Raw genomic sequence first — 21,415 nt, 5'->3', positions numbered from 1 at the left:
GACAATCTGCCAGAAACTTACGTGAGCGCCCTCTGCCGCGCCACGATGAAGTCCGGCTTCCCTCCTTTGAACACCAGCCTGGCGTTGGACTGCACCCACACCCAGCGCCCACTCTTAGCCAGCAGCCTGAAGATGGTGAGGCCGGAGTCTCCGGTTTTTATCACTGCGGCGGACACGGAAGAGACCGATTAATCAAAGTAAACACACGAGTTCTGAGCATGTAATATTTCTTTATTATCTATATAAACCAGCAAAAGTTTCAGAGCAGGTGCTAAAAACTGACCTTAAAAAGCCTTTTTATGTGTTTCTATCAGGACAAACAATTAGATTTTATGGATATCGAAATCTATATTTACATCTTTACACTTTTTACACATTATCTATATTTCTGGATATTATTTCTTTATCATCTTACAAATATTTTTTTACATTTTATTCAAATTTGATATATTTACTATCAACTTTAGACATTAAGTTCTTTTTATTTCTAAGACAGTTTTAAGTATTTATAACAAATGTGCATTTATATATCTTATTCATCTTATCTTTATATGTTAATGCATATTATTTATATATTTAATGCATCTTATTTATATATTTAGTGCATTTTATTTATATATTTTAAGGCATCTTATTTATATATTTAAATGCATATTATTTATATATTTAATGCATTTTATTTATATATTTAATGCATTTATAAATGTTAATACATATTATTTATATATTTAATGCATTTTATTTATATATGTTAATGCATTTTATTTATATATGTTAATGAATTTTATTTATATATGTTAATGCATATTATTTATATATTTAATGCATTTTATTTATATATGTTAATGCATTTTATTTATATATGTTAATGAATTTTATTTATATATGTTAATGCATATTATTTATATATTTAATGCATTTAATCTATATATTTTAATGCATCTTATTTACATATGTTAATGCATATTATTTATATATTTTAATGCATATTATCTATATAGTTTAATGCATCTTATTTACACATGTTAATGCATATTATTTATATATGTTAATGCATATTATCTATATATTTTAATGCATCTTATTTATGTATTCTTTTACTATTCTTAGATATTTTTGGGATATTTATCAATATTTTCCACATATTTTCTGAACTTTTTAGCTTATAATTCAATCATGTTTCAAGATATTTTATCTAATTACTTTTCATCTAAATGTTCTGATATTTTATTATTATAATTATCATTTAGAGCTTTAGTAGATATATATGTTTTATTTGAAGTCATTTCTGTTGCTGGGAAATAAGGGAAGTAGAACGTACTTCTCAGGTGGTTTTCGGCGCAGTGCATCATGTCGGCAGCGTGGATGAAGCTGTAGCCGGAACCTTTCATGCAGATCTCCACCTCGTTGTAACCCAGAACCACCTTCCCTCTGTGAACCACAACGCAGCACCGTCAGCGCAGGCTTCTTCTGTTTTTCACCGTAAAGCTGGAGTCTGAACCAACGTGTCTACCTGCTGTCGATGCCCAGCGGCGTGAAGTCCAGCTTGTGCTTGGTCTGGAAGAGGAGCGTCTTGGTGCGGATCTCCAGGATGGACGGCTGCTGCAGCGGAGTGGCGATGGAGAACAGAGCGAGCTGCTGGGGGACCGGCGTCCCGTCCTCCGACACTCGATTCTGGCCCTGGAGGAACTTCAGGCGGCCGTGGAAGTTCAGGGCCTGAAGACGAACAGAGACAGGAGGCTTCAGAGCCGACTCCACGCTCCTCGCCAAGGCGGCGGCGGGATGAAACTTACCAGGAAGCCGGAGGAGTTGTCCAGCAGGCAGCGGAAACGACAGCAGAAGTTCCTCTCCAGGAAGGACGAGTTCTCAGGAGGGATGGTCAGCGGGTCGTAGGCCATCACGTTGCTGCTGATCTCAGCGCTGTTCTGCTCACCTGCATGACGGAGACACGTCAGACCAAAGCAGAGCAGCTGATACTCCACCCAAATATCTAAATATCTAAATATCCAGGCAGAACTGAGGCTACAGGTGTGAACTAAACTGAACACAAGCAGCAGCTTCTCAAAACAACAAAGAAAATATGTGGAAGACGTGCAACAAAACCCTGCAAAACCAAACAAAACAACTCGAAAAACTGTCCAAAAAAACACAAAACTACGATAAAAGACAAGCAGAAGGACGAGAAATGACAAACGAGCCCATCCAGCACGAATGCATCTTATTTATATATGTTAATGCATATTATTTATATCTTTAATGCATCTTATTTATATATGTTAATGCATCTTGTTAATATATTTTAATGCATCTTATTTATGTGTTCTTTTACTATTCTTAGATATTTTTGGGATATTTATCAATATTTTCCACACATTTTCTGGACTTTTTAGCTTATAATTCCTGTGTAAATTTTCAAGTTTCAAGATATTTTATGAAATTACTTTTCAAATTACTGAACACAAGCAGCGGCTTCTGAATTGAACAAAGAAAATATGTGCAGAACTATATGGAAGACGTGCAACAAAACCCTGCAAAACCAAACAAAACAACTATAAAAATGGTCCAAAAACACACAAAACTACGATAAAAGACAAGCAGGAGGATGAGAAATGACAAACGAGCCCATCCAACACGATGCAGAGCGACTACAAAGAGATGCGAGACGACCTGACAGCGTAAAACAAGCAAAACTATCAGAAAAGGATATAAAAGCAAAGGAAATGCACACAAAACGGACTAAAGAAGAAAGTAATAAACAAGGAAATCATTCCAAACTGAAAATATATGCCAACAACGTAAGGAACTGTGGTTCCAACTGAACGAATAGTTCGGATCCGGCTGCTCTTCGCCGGACTTACCGGGGCTCCCGCAGCCGTCGGGGTTCGAGTTGAACGAGAAGTGAAGCTGCCGTCTGAAGAGAGCTCGGTCGTCTGTGTGGATCAGCTCGAACACGCTCTGATGGACCACGTCCGACTGAGGGAGACACACAAAACGGTGAATCAGTAACTCCGGTAACGCCAAACAGGAAGCAGAGGCAGAGGCTCAGACGGGTGAAAAACAAGGAAAGAGGCTGTGTTCCAAACCGCATACTTCTCCTACTACTCCTACTAACGTTTTGAGTTAGTATGCGAGTTTGAGTATGCTAGAAGTTCCCGGATGCATACTAGATTCTCCTAAATGTTGGGTATGCATCATGAGGTTACTACTCATACTCAAACTACCCAAGATGCAACGTGACGTCGCCGATCGTCATTTCCTGTCAAAACGGCAGTTTCAAGCTAGCTACAACGAGGGTAGGTTCACTTCCTGTTTTCAAAACAAAAGCACCAATTGTATCCTAATGGCTTTCCCTGTGATAAAAGGCAACGGGTATTTTATTTTGTGAAAATAACCGGAAGTGCGTTGCTCACTGCGGCTAGCTTTAGTAGCGCCGAATTCGTGGGAACAAAATTGTAAACAGCCGGTATTTTGTCAGGTTTTCAACACGTTGGGGATCTAAACGACTACTTTCTCACCTGAAAATGTTTCAAATGTTGCTAAAGTTTACGGAGTTTAGAGCTTAAGATAAATCAGCTTCAGGCCGGCTGATTTCGGCTCTGGCAGGAGCGAAATGCATTGTGGGTAAACGCTCTGCATACTGTCTGATCGATCAGTATGCAGTGTGTAGTATGTTGTATGCAGTATGTAGTATGTAGTATGTAGTATGTAGTATGCAGTATGTTGTATGTAGTATGCAGTATGTAGTATGTAGTATGTAGTATGCAGTATGTTGTATGTAGTATGTAGTATGCTGTATGTAGTATGCAGTATGCTGTATGTAGTATGTAGTATGCAGTATGCAGTATGCAGTATGCAGTATGCTGTATGTAGTATGTAGTATGCAGTATGTAGTATGTAGTATGCAGTGTGTAGTATGTAGTATGTAGTATGCAGTATGCGGTTTGGAACACAGCCAGAGTCTCTGGTTGCTCTTGTAACTCTCCTGAATGTGGCGTTACTTCCTGTTTACTTCCTGTTTGTATCGTGCTGCATTGTAAACAAACAGAAGGAACGTGTTTCCTGAGTAAAAATGCCACTAAGCTGCAGCCGATGTGAGGGGGAATCAGTGGAACCAGCTGCTAAATGCTGCTCTTTGTGGGCGTCTGACCTGAGAAACTGAATGTTCTCATGCACCATTTCACCCTCCAACAGTTTAAATAGTTTGTGTGCAGATGAAGCAGGATTTCAGGTTTTTAAGCGGCTGGAGAGTCTCCGTCCTCCTCGGTATTCATCGTAAACACCCTGCCTGCCTCCTTTTGTGCCTCCTTTCCAGCTGTTGTCACATCTGCTCTATAAAAACTGTGTATGATGGAGATTAAAGCCAAAGCAGCTGGTGAGTTTGGGGTTTCAGCCGCCGCTGCAGCCTCGAAAACGTCGCAGAAATGCACCGTGGCTACAGACTGGGTCATGACGCTCGCTGTTGTGGTGTGTTCACCACGTGCACTCTCCTCAGGCTACGACTCTTTGCTTTTTCCCAGACTGCAGACATCTTTAAGCCCGTTTCTAACTGTTTACAAGTCAAGAGTTCAGTGCCGACGAGGCGGATCGTCCAGCTCGAGAATTACACGCTTTTATACGCCACTTTTACACGCTTTTATACGCCACTTTTACACGCTTTTATACGCCACTTTTACACGCTTTTATACGACACTTTTACACGCTTTTATACGACACTTTTACACGCTTTTACACGACACTTTTACACGCTTTTACACGCTTTTACACGACACTTTTACACGCTTTTACACGACACTTTTACACGCTTTTATACGCCACTTTTACACGCTTTTATACGCCACTTTTACACGCTTTTATACGACACTTTTACACGCTTTTATACGACACTTTTATACGCTTTTACACGACACTTTTACACGCTTTTACACACTTTTACACGACACTTTTACACGCTTTTACACGACACTTTTACACGCTTTTATACGCCACTTTTACACGCTTTTATACGCCACTTTTACACGCTTTTATACGCCACTTTTACACGCTTTTATACGCCACTTTTACACGCTTTTATACGACACTTTTACACGCTTTTACACGACACTTTTACACGCTTTTACACGACACTTTTACACGCTTTTATACGACACTTTTACACGCTTTTATACGACACTTTTACACGCTTTTACACACTTTTACACGCTTTTACACGACACTTTTACACGCTTTTACACGACACTTTTACACGCTTTTACACGACACTTTTACACGCTTTTATACGACACTTTTACACGCTTTTATACGACACTTTTACACACTTTTATACGACACTTTTATACGCCACTTTTACACGCTTTTACACGACACTTTTACACGCTTTTACACGACACTTTTACACACTTTTACACGCTTTTATACGACACTTTTACACGACACTTTTACACGCTTTTATACGACACTTTTACACGACACTTTTACACTTTTATACGACACTTTTACACACTTTTATACGACACTTTTACACGCTTTTATACGACACTTTTACACGCTTTTATACGACACTTTTACACGCTTTTATACGACACTTTTACACGCTTTTATACGACACTTTTACACGCTTTTACACGACACTTTTACACGCTTTTATACGACACTTTTACACGCTTTTATACGACACTTTTACACACTTTTATACGACACTTTTACACGACACTTTTACACGCTTTTATACGACACTTTTACACGCTTTTATACGACACTTTTACACACTTTTATACGACACTTTTACACGACACTTTTACACGCTTTTATACGACACTTTTACACGCTTTTATACGACACTTTTACACGACACTTTTACACACTTTTATACGACACTTTTACACGACACTTTTACACACTTTTATACGACACTTTTACACACTTTTATACGACACTTTTACACGCTTTTATACGCCACTTTTACACGCTTTTATACGCCACTTTTACACGCTTTTACACGACACTTTTACACGCTTTTATACGACACTTTTACACGCTTTTATACGACACTTTTACACGCTTTTACACACTTTTACACGCTTTTACACGACACTTTTACACGCTTTTACACGACACTTTTACACGCTTTTACACGACACTTTTACACGCTTTTATACGACACTTTTACACGCTTTTATACGACACTTTTACACACTTTTATACGACACTTTTATACGCCACTTTTACACGCTTTTACACGACACTTTTACACGCTTTTACACGACACTTTTACACACTTTTACACGCTTTTATACGACACTTTTACACGACACTTTTACACGACACTTTTACACACTTTTACACGCTTTTATACGACACTTTTACACGACACTTTTACACTTTTATACGACACTTTTACACACTTTTATACGACACTTTTACACGCTTTTATACGACACTTTTACACGCTTTTATACGACACTTTTACACGCTTTTATACGACACTTTTACACGCTTTTATACGACACTTTTACACGCTTTTACACGACACTTTTACACGCTTTTATACGACACTTTTACACGCTTTTATACGACACTTTTACACACTTTTATACGACACTTTTACACGACACTTTTACACGCTTTTATACGACACTTTTACACGCTTTTATACGACACTTTTACACACTTTTATACGACACTTTTACACGACACTTTTACACGCTTTTATACGACACTTTTACACGCTTTTATACGACACTTTTACACGACACTTTTACACACTTTTATACGACACTTTTACACGACACTTTTACACACTTTTATACGACACTTTTACACACTTTTATACGACTTTTACACGCTTTTATACGACACTTTTACACGCTTTTATACAACACTTTTACACACTTTTATACGACACTTTTACACGCTTTTATACGACACTTTTACACGCTTTTATACAACACTTTTACACGACACTTTTACACGACACTTTTACACGCTTTTACACGACACTTTTACACGCTTTTATACGACACTTTTACACGCTTTTACACGACACTTTTACACGCTTTTATACGACACTTTTACACGACACTTTTACACGCTTTTACACGACACTTTTACACGCTTTTATACGACACTTTTACACGCTTTTATACGACACTTTTACACGCTTTTATACGACACTTTTACACGCTTTTATACGACACTTTTACACACTTTTACACGACACTTTTACACGACACTTTTACACGCTTTTACACAACACTTTTACACGCTTTTACACGACACTTTTACACGCTTTTATACGACACTTACACGCTTTTACACGACACTTTTACACGCTTTTATACGACACTTTTACACGCTTTTACACGACACTTTTACACGCTTTTATACGACACTTACACGCTTTTACACGACACTTTTACACGCTTTTATACGACACTTTTACACGCTTTTATACGACACTTTTACACGCTTTTATCCGACACTTTTACACACTTTTATACGACACTTTTACACAACACTTTTACACACTTTTACACGACACTTTTACACACTTTTACACGACACTTTTACACACTTTTACACGACACTTTTACACGACACTTTTACACACTTTTACACGACACTTTTACACGCTTTTATACGACACTTTTACACGCTTTTATACGACACTTTTACACGACACTTTTACACGCTTTTACACGACACTTTTACACGCTTTTACACGACACTTTTACACACTTTTACACGACACTTTTACACACTTTTACACGACACTTTTACACGCTTTTACACGACACTTTTACACACTTTTACACGACACTTTTACACGCTTTTACACGACACTTTTACACACTTTTATACGACACTTTTACACAACACTTTTACACACTTTTATACGACACTTTTACACACTTTTATACGACACTTTTACACACTTTTATACAACACTTTTACACGCTTTTACACGACACTTTTACACGCTTTTATACGACACTTTTACACTACACTTTTACACACTTTTACACGACACTTTTACACGCTTTTACACGACACTTTTACACGCTTTTAGACGACACTTTTACACGCTTTTATACGACATTTTTACACGCTTTTACACGACACTTTTACACGCTTTTATACGACACTTTTACACGCTTTTACACGACACTTTTATACGACACTTTTAGACACTTTTATACGACACTTTTACACACTTTTACACAACACTTTTACACACTTTTATACGACACTTTTACACGACACTTTTACACGCTTTTATACGACACTTTTACACTACACTTTTACACAACACTTTTACACGCTTTTATACGACACTTTTACACGCTTTTATACGACACTTTTACACGCTTTTATACGACACTTTTACACGACACTTTTAGACAACACTTTTACACACTTTTAGACAACACTTTTACACGCTTTTATACGCCACTTTTACACACTTTTAGACAACACTTTTACACACTTTTAGACAACATTTTGCACTGTTTAGTGTCAGCTTTCAGGAATCCACTCAGATCAACGAGAAAAGAAGGGTCCATTACTTTGACTCAAACATCAATAAAGAGCCTAAAAACACATTCGTCACTGGGTTCTGACGGCTTCTTCTAAATAACAAGCTTAATGGCATTAGTGGGGCTACGTGGACGGTTATTTGTGTGCACTGGTCAGTAAAAGTTAGTTTTAGAACATAAGAGGCCAGTGGATAAATCCACTGATCATGGGCATCATTTTAGTCCTTAGGCTCTTTTTTCTTATAAAAATAACCTCGTTCTGCCTTAAAATGTATGAGATGTGTTTTTGGGGATGTGTGTGTGCTTAAATTGGCCCATTACCTGCTCTTTAAACTGGTTTAAGGTCTGAGCAGGCACGTTACTTGGTAATAATTCTCAGATATATCAATTCTAAGTCACTATTTGAACACTTAAGAAAGCAGCAGATGATCTATTTGCAGTTTACCTTCTTAATTTGGAATCATCAATTTTGTTTTTAGCCCTTAAAACACACTAAAGTCCACTTAAAACTGGGCAAAGATTATACTTTCAGTGTTGTAGGTTTCTCTGGAGTTCAACTTTGACGTGTCCTGTACACTGTGAGCTGGATAAAAGACAAATATGAAGCCAAACTAAGACAGAAAGCCTACACTCGTGCTCTCTGAGAGGAAGTTTGAGGAGGAACATGAGAGTTCGGGAGGTCAATGAAGTGGAAACAGGTTATTTTTGTACTCAGGCTCCTCCTTGATACGGCTGATCGTATCATTTGTGGGGAGATAATTGCTGCCCTGAAGAGAAAAAACACACAACAAGAGATTTTCTGATTTAGTGTTTCCTCACTGACTGCAGGAAAGTACAAACATGATACCAGGAGCAAAAACAGGCCTTTAATGTTTAACTGGAAGACGAGCTGAAGGTCCATGATCAGTGCTGCTCTTTCTTAGATTCTGTTGTCAGAGTTTTTACTCCGGCTGCGTCCTGTTTAGTTTCTTGCTTTTGTTTCCAATCCCGTCTGTATTCATGCTCCAGTTGAGTCTGAGTTTTACTGCCTTCGCTTTAGTTTAAGTCGCTCTAATCTTCCCATCCTCAGCATCTCGGCCTCGTCTCTTTGGTTTCCAGCTGTACTGTTCCCTGTCAGGAGGATTGTTTCATGTTTCGGGGCTTATCTGGCGTCCCTGAGCTCATGTGTCCTTCTCTTTGTGCCTCAGCGCAGAATAAATGGGGAAGAAAAGACACAATGTGGCTCTGAGAGCTAACGCTGAGGCAGATGAGGGTCAGACACCGGAGTCTTCCACTCTTTGTGTAACGTTGGTTCGTGGTTCAGTGTTTGCTGAGATATTTATCTACTTTATCTACCAAACTGATTGGTCTTCCACCTGTTATTTAGTCCAAAAGCACACAGTGACTTTCTGTTGATCGACGTGATTTCTGCTGCATTAAAGTGCCGTTGCTTTGTTTATTTAGACTTTTACTTACTCATTTCATACATGTTGCTCAGGTTAGCATAATAATGTGAATGTTTGATATTTAGGTGTGCTGCTGTCAGATATGTGCATGAAGCTGCAGCAGGGAGACAGTAAAATGACTGAAAACAGTCAAAAACTTTTGCTTTGGGTAGAGGCAGGCTAGCAGTTTCCCTCCACTTCCAGTCATTACGCTAAGCTAAGATACTAAACTAAGCTAAACTAAACCAAGCTAAGCTAAGATAAGCTAAACTAAGTTAAGTTAAACTACACTAAACTAAACTAAGCTGCGCTAAGCTAAGCTCAGCTAAACTTAACTAAACCAAGCTAAGCTAAGATAAGCTAAACCAAGTTAAACTACACTAAACTAAACTAAGCTGCGCTAAGCTAAGCTAAGCTAAACTAAGCTAATCTAAGCTAAACTAAGTTAAGCTAAATTAAGATAAACTAAGCTAAGCTAAACTAAGCTAATCTAAGCTAAGCTAATCTAAACTAAGTTAAACTAAGCTAAGCTAAGTTAAATTAAACTAAATTAAGCTAAGCTAAACTAAACTAAACTAAGCTAAATTAAATTAAGCTAAACTAAACTAAGCTAAGCTAAGCTAAGCTAAATTAAGCTAAACTAAGCTAAACTAAATTAAACTAAGCTAAATTAAGCTAAGCTAAACTAAGCTAATCTAAGCTAAGCTAATCTAAACTAAGTTAAGCTAAGCTAAGTTAAATTAAACTAAATTAAGCTAAGCTAAACTAAACTAAACTAAGCTAAATTAAATTAAGCTAAACTAAACTAAGCTAAGCTAAGCTAAGCTAAATTAAGCTAAACTAAGCTAAACTAAATTAAACTAAGCTAAATTAAGCTAAGCTAAACTAAACTAAGCTAAGCTAAGCTAAACTAAGCTAAACTAAGTTAAACTAAATTAAGCTAAGCTAAGCTCTGAAAGTTAACGCTGAGGCAGATGAGGGTCAGCTGAGAGGAGAATGACACCGGATTGGTTCGTGGTTCAGTGTTTGCTGAGATATTTATCTACTTGACTTCTGTCGTCTCTGGTACTGATGGACGAAACCACCGCAGGTCTCAGGGTCTGATTTTCTGCCCGTCCACAGATACTTTGATGGGTTTTGTGGCTTTATTTGTCAGCCTGTCGTACGCAGTTCCTGTTTTTCTTACCTGATGAAAGCCAAGAAAGTCCTGGATGGTGGGGGACGTGTAGAAGACGTAGCCTTCGGCCGTCACCACCAGCACGAAGCCGTTCAGCGCCTGCAGAGTAGAGAAAACACATCGTTTTTACCACCTGTGCTCTTTCACAGACAAACACAGCCGGCTCGAGGCCTCACCTGCAGCAGGAGGTCGCTTTCACAGAAGCTGACGCCATCGATGGAGGTCACCGTGGGGGCGGACGGCGCCTGGGCGGTTCCCCCCAGCATCAGGCCCCGCTCGCTGGGCCAGCTGGAGCTGCTCTGGTACGCCTTCAAGGTGGCTGCAGGTGAAGAAGAAGAAGAGAGGGATCATGGAGGCGAGTTTCACGTGTTCGGACAAACCAGAAGCAAAGTCAACCGGCCACACATCTCTGCTGCTTCTATCAGGGCGGAGCCGCTTCCTGTCGTCTTACAACACTGTCGCTCAACTCTTCCTCCTCAGGCAGCTCTTATCACCCTGAGAGAAAATATCTGGAAATATCCTCTCAGAGAGGAAGCAGGATTCTGCTGATGGAAAGCAGTCGGAGGATTGTTCTGAATCTGTCTGAGTGCTTCTTGTATATCATGAACTCTCAGAGAGGTTATTTTAAAACAAGTTGCAGCCTCTGAATGCTTCCTTAAGCTGCTGTTTACACTAAACCAGACGTTTCAAAAGGGCAAAAATGAGTCTCTAAGCATGAAAATAACACCAACGCTGGGTCTGAAATCCAATCCTCGGAGGTAAATCTGTGGGTCAAATGAGGACAACAGGCACAGGAATCACCCGCCGGCCTCGGCCTTTCCTGAACACAGTTAGCAGGCAGTGTCTGCAACCTAAGCTAAGCTAAGCTAAACTAAGCTGAGCTAAGCTAAACTAAATTAAAGCTAAACTAAGCTAAGCTAAGATAAATTAAAGCTAAACTAAGCTAAGCTAAGCTAAGCCAAACTAAGCTGAGCTAAACTAAACTAAAGCTAAATTAAGCTAAGCTAAACTAAACTAAGCTGAGCTAAACTAAACTAAGCTAAGCTAAGCTAAATTAAATTAAAGCTAAGCTAAACTAAGCTGAGCTTAGCTAAGCTAAGCTAAACTAAATTAAAGCTAAGCTAAACTAAGCTGAGCTAAGCTAAGCTAAACTAAATTAAAGCTAAGCTAAGCTAAGATAAACTAAGCTAAGCTAAACTAAGCTGAGCTAAGCTAAACTAAGCTGAGCTTAGCTAAGGTAAGCTAAACTAAATTAAAGCTAAGCTAAACTAAGCTGAGCTAAGCTAAGCTAAGCTAAATTAAATTAAAGCTAAACTAAGCTAAGCTCTGAGTTTTGGTTTGAACTGTAAAGTCTGAACTGAACGAGAGCAAAGACGGCTAAATTCATCCTGAACTGCGTCCTTACTCAGAAATCCCAGATGATTGAAATCACCATCAGATGATTCAAATCACCATCAGATGATTGAAATCACCATCAGATGATTGGAATCACCATCAGATGATTGGAATCACCATCAGATGATCGGAATCACCATCAGATGATCGAAATCATCATCAGATGATCGAAATCACCATCAGATGATCGAAATCACCATCAGATGATCGGAATCACCATCAGATGATCGAAATCACCATCAGATGATCGAAATCATCATCAGATGATCGAAATCACCATCAGATGATCGAAATCACCATCAGATGATCGGAATCACCATCAGATGATCGAAATCATCATCAGATGATCGAAATCACCATCAGATGATCGAAATCACCATCAGATGATCGAAATCACCATCAGATGATCGAAATCACCATCAGATGATCGGAATCACCATCAGATGATCGGAATCACCATCAGATGATCGAAATCATCATCAGATGATCGAAATCACCATCAGATGATCGGAATCACCATCAGATGATTGGAATCACCATCAGATGATCGAAATCACCATCAGATGATCGGAATCACCATCAGATGATCGGAATCACCATCAGATGATCGGAATCACCATCAGATGATCGAAATCACCATCAGATGATTGAAATCACCATCAGATGATCGAAATCACCATCAGATGATTGAAATCACCATCAGATGATCGAAATCACCATCAGATGATTGGACATCTGCTACGACAGGAACAACCGAACCAGATGGGCCGCTTAAACACACTTTAAATCTCCTTCCAGTTTAACTGCGCGAGTCTCCGCAGTCCCTGTGGACTTGGCCAACCTCCCGAAACTCTCCGATTCCCAAACGGATAAAAGCATGAAGGAAAGACGTAATTAGTTATGGAACACTTGGAGCAGGAACACAAACACACCGGGAGCCAAAGAAGGGACGCCAGCAGAAAACAACCAGAGTCTTAAAATCAGCTCGGCAGGCAGCAGAATGTGTGAAGATCTTTTCTGTTTTCACACAGAGAGGGCTTCTCGTGCACGTTTCAGTTAATATTTGCTCATTTTGAGAGCCGAACTCGCTTTGGAGCCCGATTTTAACATTTAAGATGCATTTACAACCACACATGGAGCCCTGGGTCGACTCTAATGCACCACAGACCAGAAATTATAACAAAAAAAACTAGAAAGCCGCAAGCAGCCATGAGCGGGACCGAGATGTGCGCACGTTGGGGCACGATACCCTTTACATACGTACGAGGTCGTCAGGGTGGACGTGTGTGCGATGATGATAAGGCTTTCAAATCACAAACGCCATCACATGCTTTTCACCTGGCCTGGCCACGCCCACACCGTTCAGAGTTTGAAAAAGTTTCTCCATGATTTTTTCCCCCCATGTCTTAAGAGTAACCTGGCCAAGTTTGAAGTCTGTAGCATTAAATCTGTAGGAGGAGTTCGATCATATGCAGGCGTGGAATCGGTCAAAAATGGCACGAAAACTCACTTTCCATCCAAAATGGCCGCCTTCCAGTGGGCGTGGGACCATGGCGGCAAGAGACTTTTTTGTGCGTCTGGGCATGATGAATGAGTGTACCAAATTTCGCCGTCCCACGCTAAACTAACCCCAATGCGGGGACCATTTTTAAGCATCGTAGGGGCGCTACAGAGTCAATGAGCGACTCCCAAAAATATAAAGTTTAGATGCAGGTGGTGCTCGCAAAATTTCCCGAGTTTTCGAGCACCTTCTGCAAAGAAAGAAAGAAAGGATCCTTACAGATACAATAGTAGCAGTTTCACTGCTCGGTCCCTAATTAGTTAACAGTCATAATAACAAGTGCCATCAAGACTCAAAGAGGATGATCAAACAGCAGAAGGAGTGCCAGGGTAAAATAAAACTAAAGAATATCTGTACATAAAAACGCGGCTTCGCTGGAGGATAAAGAGCCAAATATTAGCCAAACGTACTGCTCAGTTTGACAGATACTGAATATGTTCAAACGATGCCACATTTAAAGAGATGGTGTGAATAACGATAAAGTGTCAGCTGCAGGGAAAACTCTCCTCTGACATCGTTTTATTAATCATTAATCAAATTAAACATGCGCTCAAAGCTGAAGCTGACCCCCGAAAAGCAAAATAATCCCCCAGAAAATCCACCGCTGCTGCTTCATGTTCGGTTAGTCTAAATAATCTCTTTGTCTTCGGTTTCATTGATACCTCAGCGTAGTTTTACTGTAAATCTGTGGGGGGGGGGCATCTGTCTGGGCATTCTCAGAGCTGGGGTAGCACACTCATAGCTGGGGGCAATCTGCATCTGTACAGCAACAATGAGCTGCTTTAATCCCAAGAAGGAAGGAGGAGGAGGAGGAGGAGGAGGAGGAGGAGGAGGAGGAGAAGAAAGAGGAGGAGGAGAAAGAGGAGAAGAAAGAGGAGGAGGAGGAGGAGAAAGAGGAGGAGCAAAAGGAGGAGGAGGAGGAGAAGAAAGAGGAGGAGGAGGAGAAGGAAGGAGGAGGAGGAGGAGGAGGAGGAGGTGGAGGAGGAGGAGGAAGGAGGAGGAGGAGGAGGAGGAGAAGAAAGAGGAGGAGGAGGAGGAGGAGAAAGAGGAGGAAGAGGAGGAGAAGAAAGAGGAGGAAGAGGAGGAGGAGGAGAAGAAAGAGGAGGAGGAGGAGGAGGAGGAGAAAGAGGAGGAGGAGGAGGAGGAGAAAGAGGAGGAGGAGGAGGAGGAGGAGAAGAAAGAGGAGGAGGAGAAAGAGGAGGAGGAGGAGGAGGAGAAGAAAGAGGAGGAGCAAAAGGAGGAGGAGAAAGAGGAGGAGGAGGAGGAGGAGGAGAAAGAGGAGGAGCAAAAGGAGGAGGAGAAAGAGGAGGAGCAAAAGGAGGAGGAGGAGGAGAAGAAAGAGGAGGAGGAGGAGAAGGAAGGAGGAGGAGGAGGAGGAGGAGGAGGTGGAGGAGGAGGAGGAAGGAGGAGGAGGAGGAGGAGGAGAAGAAAGAGGAGGAGGAGGAGGAGGAGAAAGAGGAGGAAGAGGAGGAGAAGAAAGAGGAGGAAGAGGAGGAGGAGGAGAAGAAAGAGGAGGAGGAGGAGGAGGAGGAGAAAGAGGAGGAGGAGGAGGAGGAGAAAGAGGAGGAGGAGGAGGAGGAGGAGAAGAAAGAGGAGGAGGAGAAAGAGGAGGAGGAGGAGGAGGAGAAGAAAGAGGAGGAGCAAAAGGAGGAGGAGAAAGAGGAGGAGGAGGAGGAGGAGGAGAAAGAGGAGGAGGAGGAGGAGAAGAAAGAGGAGAAAGAGGAGGAGGAGGAGAAGAAAGAGGAGGAGGAGGAGGAGGAGGAGGAGGAGGAGGAGGAGGAGAAAAAGGAGAAAGAGGAGAAGGAGGAAGAGGAGAAAGAGGAGAAAGAGGAGAAAGAGGAGGAGGAGGAGGAACGCCAGAATCTAAGAAAGGGACAAGATGAACGCAGTCGTACAGAAAGAAATGAAAATCAAAGAGTTAGAGCAAGACAAAACTGGATGAATGAAACCACCACAGGTGCCCTGAGGAACTTCTGACGTGGTTAAAACCCACTTCAATCGCCTCCACCTCCAGCGCCGACACTTAACCAGGAACAGCTGACTCCAGAGCTCGTTAAACAGGAGAAACCACCTCCGCAACTCGTCCTCCTCTTCTTCTAGGTTCTTTTAATTAATGAAAGGAAAGGCCCCGTGGCGCTCAGACCGCCGCCTCTCCAGCTTCATTTGGACGCCGATCAAAAAGCCACCGCAGAGATCTACTCAGCTGTCAGCGTCTCCGAGAAGAGATGATGCTGAAAACGCCAACCAAACAGAAGCAAAAAGCCGTGGTTGAGTCGAACGGGAGGACGAATCGATGCTCAGTCCACGTAGGAAGTGTTCCCGGGACAATCCTAGTCTTATCGATAATCAGTCCATGTAGGAAGTGTTCCCAGGACAATCCTAGTCTTATCGATAATCAGTCCACGTAGGAAGTGTTCCCGGGACAATCCTAGTCTTATCAATAATCAGTCCACGTAGGAAGTGTTCCCAGGACAATCCTAGTCTTATCAATAATCAGTCCACGTAGGAAGTGTTCCCAGGACAATCCTAGTCTTATCGATAATCAGTCCATGTAGGAAGTGTTCCCGGGACAATCCTAGTCTTATCGATAATCAGTCCATGTAGGAAGTGTTCCCAGGACAATCCTAGTCTTATCGATAATCAATCCACGTAGGAAGTGTTCCCAGGACAATCCTAGTCTTATCGATAATCAGTCCACGTAGGAAGTGTTCCCAGGACAATCCTAGTCTTATCGATAATCAGTCCACGTAGGAAGTGTTCCCGGGACAATCCTAGTCTTATCGATAATCAGTCCACGTAGGAAGTGTTCCCAGGACAATCCTAGTCTTATCAATAATCAGTCCACGTAGGAAGTGTTCCCGGGACAATCCTAGTCTTATCGATAATCAGTCCATGTAGGAAGTGTTCCCGGGACAATCCTAGTCTTATCGATAATCAGTCCACGTAGGAAGTGTTCCCAGGACAATCCTAGTCTTATCGATAATCAATCCATGTAGGAAGTGTTCCCAGGACAATCCTAGTCTTATCGATAATCAGTCCATGTAGGAAGTGTTCCCGGGACAATCCTAGTCTTATCGATAATCAGTCCACGTAGGAAGTGTTCCCAGGACAATCCTAGTCTTATCGATAATCAGTCCACGTAGGAAGTGTTCCCGGGACAAACCTAGTCTTATCGATAATCAGTCCACGTAGGAAGTGTTCCCGGGACAAACCTAGTCTTATCGATGCTCAGTCCACGTAGGAAGTGTTCCCAGGACAATCCTAGTCTTATCGATAATCAGTCCACGTAGGAAGTGTTCCCAGGACAATCCTAGTCTTATCGATAATCAGTCAACGTAGGAAGTGTTCCCGGGACAAACCTAGTCTTATCGATAATCAGTCCACGTAGGAAGTGTTCCCAGGACAATCCTAGTCTTATCGATAATCAGTCCATGTAGGAAGTGTTCCCAGGACAATCCTAGTCTTATCGATAATCAGTCCACGTAGGAAGTGTTCCCGGGACAAACCTAGTCTTATCGATGCTCAGTCCACGTAGGAAGTGTTCCCAGGACAATCCTAGTCTTATCGATAATCAGTCCACGTAGGAAGTGTTCCCAGGACAATCCTAGTCTTATCGATAATCAGTCAACGTAGGAAGTGTTCCCGGGACAAACCTAGTCTTATCGATAATCAGTCCACGTAGGAAGTGTTCCCAGGACAATCCTAGTCTTATCGATAATCAGTCCATGTAGGAAGTGTTCCCAGGACAATCCTAGTCTTATCGATAATCAGTCCACGTAGGAAGTGTTCCCGGGACAATCCTAGTCTTATCGATAATCAGTAGAGGTGCACCGAATATTCGGCAACCGAAAATATTCGGCCGAAAACGCAAAAAAAAAACACATTCGGCTTTCGGCCGAAAGCCAAATGAGTGGCCGAATCGGAGGCCGAATAGTGGTGACGCAAAATTATCCACTTCCAGATGGCGGAGTCGACTGAACCAAAGTCATCTGTAAACTCTGCCAATATGCCGCCCATTGATTCAATGCGAGACTCCGGTTCTTTTCACAGATATTTATTAACGCCACATCAACACTGTATAACTAAATGTTCAAGTAAACAAAGTAAAAGACAACATTAGTTGTTGTAATCCTTAAAGAAATAGCATTCTTAGCATTTTCGCTGGTACCAATAAATAATCAAAGTAATACTGGCCACTTTAGCTGCTTCTCAACCAACGGCAGAGTCATTCCCCAGAGGCAATCTGCAGGGTCAGAACTAGGATTCTTTAACTTACACTTCTCCTCTGCATCACATTCACACAGTTACAGCAAACACCACCAAGCATGGAGTAATAAAATAAAAATAAACTAGCAGGTAACATCACGCTACAGGTGCTCCTCGGTCTCTGTGTGAAGCTCTCGGAGCTAACCGACGCTACTTCCTGTTTTACTTGTTTCCACGTAAAAGCATGTATTTCAAAATAAATTTAAAAAAAACTCCTGCATTTAGAGCCAAGTTGAATTGTCTTCTCACCGTAGTAGTTTCAGTCTAAAATATCACTTAAAGGCAAAACACACAAACTACAAAAAATGCTGCCACTGTTCCTGAAGGAGCAGGCTACCTAGACTCTATGCCAAAAAGGACACTCAGATAATTTGTTATATTGCATGTTTTTACATTTTTGTGTTGGAACGCTTTTATAATATGTTGTATTTTTTGTTGTATGAAATGAATGAAAAAAAACCCAGAATTAATTGAAAATGGGAATTAATGAAACTTATCTCTAGTTATTAGTTATAGTTATTAGTAATAACTTTCGAAGATTTCAAATAAACATTTATTTTCTTTGAAAAACATGTCTAAACATTTATTGTAAGACGTAGATTTAAGCAATATTTAAAAATGGTGAAAAATCTAACTTTTGATAACTTAACTGAACTGTAATATTCGGTTTCGGTTTTCGGCCAAGTGATTAATTATTATTCGGTTTCGGTTTCGGCCACAAATTTTCATTTCGGTGCACCTCTAATAATCAGTCCATGTAGGAAGTGTTCCCAGGACAATCCTAGTCTTATCGATGCTCAATTGATGGAAAAAACAACGTTGTTGCAAATGTGTCACACAAATAATCCCAAAAATATAGAAAATGCTAAAGAAATCCGTTTATATGATGATAAATGTTACTAAAATAAAAAAAAAACTACATAAATTATGCAAAAAGAAATGAATAGATTGTGAAATAAATACAATTTTCTGTTATAATTCTAAACTGCGGCTTGTGTTAAAGTTGCTATTTACTGACTCCGAAACTCCGCCCTCTTAATTTGCATAATGAAGCAGAAATGCATGCTGGGATGTAAAATGGGGGATTGGGAAATGTGAAAAGAAATATAGACAAATACAGAATTAACAAAGAAAGAATTGAATATATATTCCAACTAAAATAACAAATAATAAGACATTAACAAATGTAAATAACATAATGGTTTAAAATCAAAGCAGAAAAATAGATTTATTTCACATTCTAATCCTCATTTATGCATAAATTATTCAGTTATTTAATGTTAGTAGCATTTGTTTTATATATATATGTGCTGTATATATGCTGTGTATTATCATATGTACAGTATACATTTTTGTTTTTAGTTTACTTTAGTCCTTTGACACATGAGCCGTTTCTGCCTTTTGGAAAAAGCTCCTGGTTTTATTTGTTTTTAAGAGTTAATCTTACCCTTTTCCTGGTTAACAGGGTGCCTTAAATGCTCATTGGGAACGATTAGTAGAGTATTTTCGGGGCTTTGCTGCACAGAAAGTAAACTAAACGAGGATTTTAGATGACGGGGGCTGTTTTTTCCCAAACATCTACATGTCAGGGCCCCGGCTGTTTTTAATTCTTTCATTTTTACAGAGCGATTCTCACTTTGTCGTCTCTGTTTGGGCTTTAAACCCTTCAAACAGCCCCTCACACTCCATGTCTCCAGCACTTTATAGCTTTTCTCTGCACTATGAAACCCGAGAGCTGAATGGAGTCATTGTTCTGCATCTCTTTGCACTGCGGGGGGGGGGGGGGTGACAGGAGATCGGGATCACCGACACTCTCTGATCCGCTGGCGGCAGGTCTGGACATGAGCGGCGAGTACTTTGGAAACGGAGAGGAGTTTCAGATCCAAAGTGGCTCTCCGCTCTGCTCCGGCTTTGAATCGTGTCTGCTGGTTTTAAACATGTATCATCTGTTGTCTGATCTGTGCAGTTTCCTGTTATGTTACCGCCTCTTTGATCTGCGACGATCGCTTTAATTTGGCGCAGACTTCATGTAATGTGAAGCCACAAAATGCCATCATGCGACCAGCAGGGGGCGCTGGAGCGAATCCCACACAGAGAAATGAGCTCCAATGTCACCGCCATCATCGCCGAATGAAAGCCAGCAAGATGATGTTTTTAGTTGGGTTCACACAAACTAAACTTTTATTATTTGTTATCGGATTCTGGCACATCTGAAGGTGTGCAGTCGGCTCAGTGCGCAGGATGTGTTTTTTTTTAGGGCTGGGCAACGATTAAAATGTTTAATCTAATTAATCACATGATTTCCCTGATTCATCACGATTAATCGCATTTGTACGCAGAATCCAAAAATGAATCCAAAAGTAGTGTATAGCTTTTAGCATTTAGCTTTATTTTAAATGTGCTGCCATATGAATGAAAGCGCCATAACATTTGTTGTGCAAACACACTTTTAACATCAGCATCTTTCTGTAGTTTTTATGTAGAAGCCTCGCTCCACTGTCTGTTTCCTTGAATGACTTGCTGCTATCAGTTGTGTGTTTTGCCTTTAAGTGATATTTTAGACTGGAACTACTACGCTGAGAAGACAATTCAACTTGGCAGTGTTTACAGATGACTTTGGTTCTGTCGACTCCGCCGTCTGGAAGAACTTTAAAATGAAAATGGCCGAGTAAAAGTTCCGTACCCTTCTCCATGTTTGGTGGATCTGCTGATTACTTTCTTTTCCTGTTCCACAGCAGACAGCAGCAGACTTTTACAAAAATAAAAGCCTGTGAGCGACAGACTTTTACAAAATAAAATAAATTAAAACAATTTTTTTTTTTTTTTAAACTGTTAATACACGATAAAATATTTATCGGCGTTAAATAATTAACTAGTTAACTCGTCCAGCCCTAGTTTTTTTTTTTTTTTTTTTTTTAAACAGTCCAGTTTAGGTTTTCTCCCTTTTTCTTTACACACTGAATTTTCCTCCTGATTCCCTGAATAGTTTAACGAATTCCTGCACCAAAGAGAGAGAAATATGCAACTAATGATTTTCTCACACATTTCTTAATAAACTGGA

General features: G+C 40.5%; 1 protein-coding gene across 1 annotated transcript in view; it reads right to left on the bottom strand.

The window, feature by feature from the left end:
* The window catches only part of ahr2 (aryl hydrocarbon receptor 2), an 80,312-nt gene that overhangs the window by 9,394 nt on the left and 49,503 nt on the right, over nt 1-21,415 (bottom strand). Inside the window, exons 3-9 of the mRNA XM_075477372.1 lie at nt 11,309-11,451; nt 11,142-11,231; nt 2,859-2,973; nt 1,794-1,933; nt 1,514-1,716; nt 1,322-1,431; nt 22-163 (exon numbers count right to left, since the gene is read on the bottom strand). Of these exons, the coding sequence (XP_075333487.1) occupies nt 22-163; nt 1,322-1,431; nt 1,514-1,716; nt 1,794-1,933; nt 2,859-2,973; nt 11,142-11,231; nt 11,309-11,451 (943 nt within the window). The remainder of the gene's footprint in view (nt 1-21; nt 164-1,321; nt 1,432-1,513; nt 1,717-1,793; nt 1,934-2,858; nt 2,974-11,141; nt 11,232-11,308; nt 11,452-21,415) is intronic.

This window comes from Odontesthes bonariensis, chromosome 11, assembly GCF_027942865.1.
Source record: "Odontesthes bonariensis isolate fOdoBon6 chromosome 11, fOdoBon6.hap1, whole genome shotgun sequence".
In the NCBI taxonomy this organism is placed as follows: Eukaryota; Metazoa; Chordata; class Actinopteri; order Atheriniformes; family Atherinopsidae; genus Odontesthes; species Odontesthes bonariensis.
The sequence above is the reverse complement of the archived record's forward strand: the minus strand, read 5'-3'. Positions and strand labels throughout refer to the sequence as shown.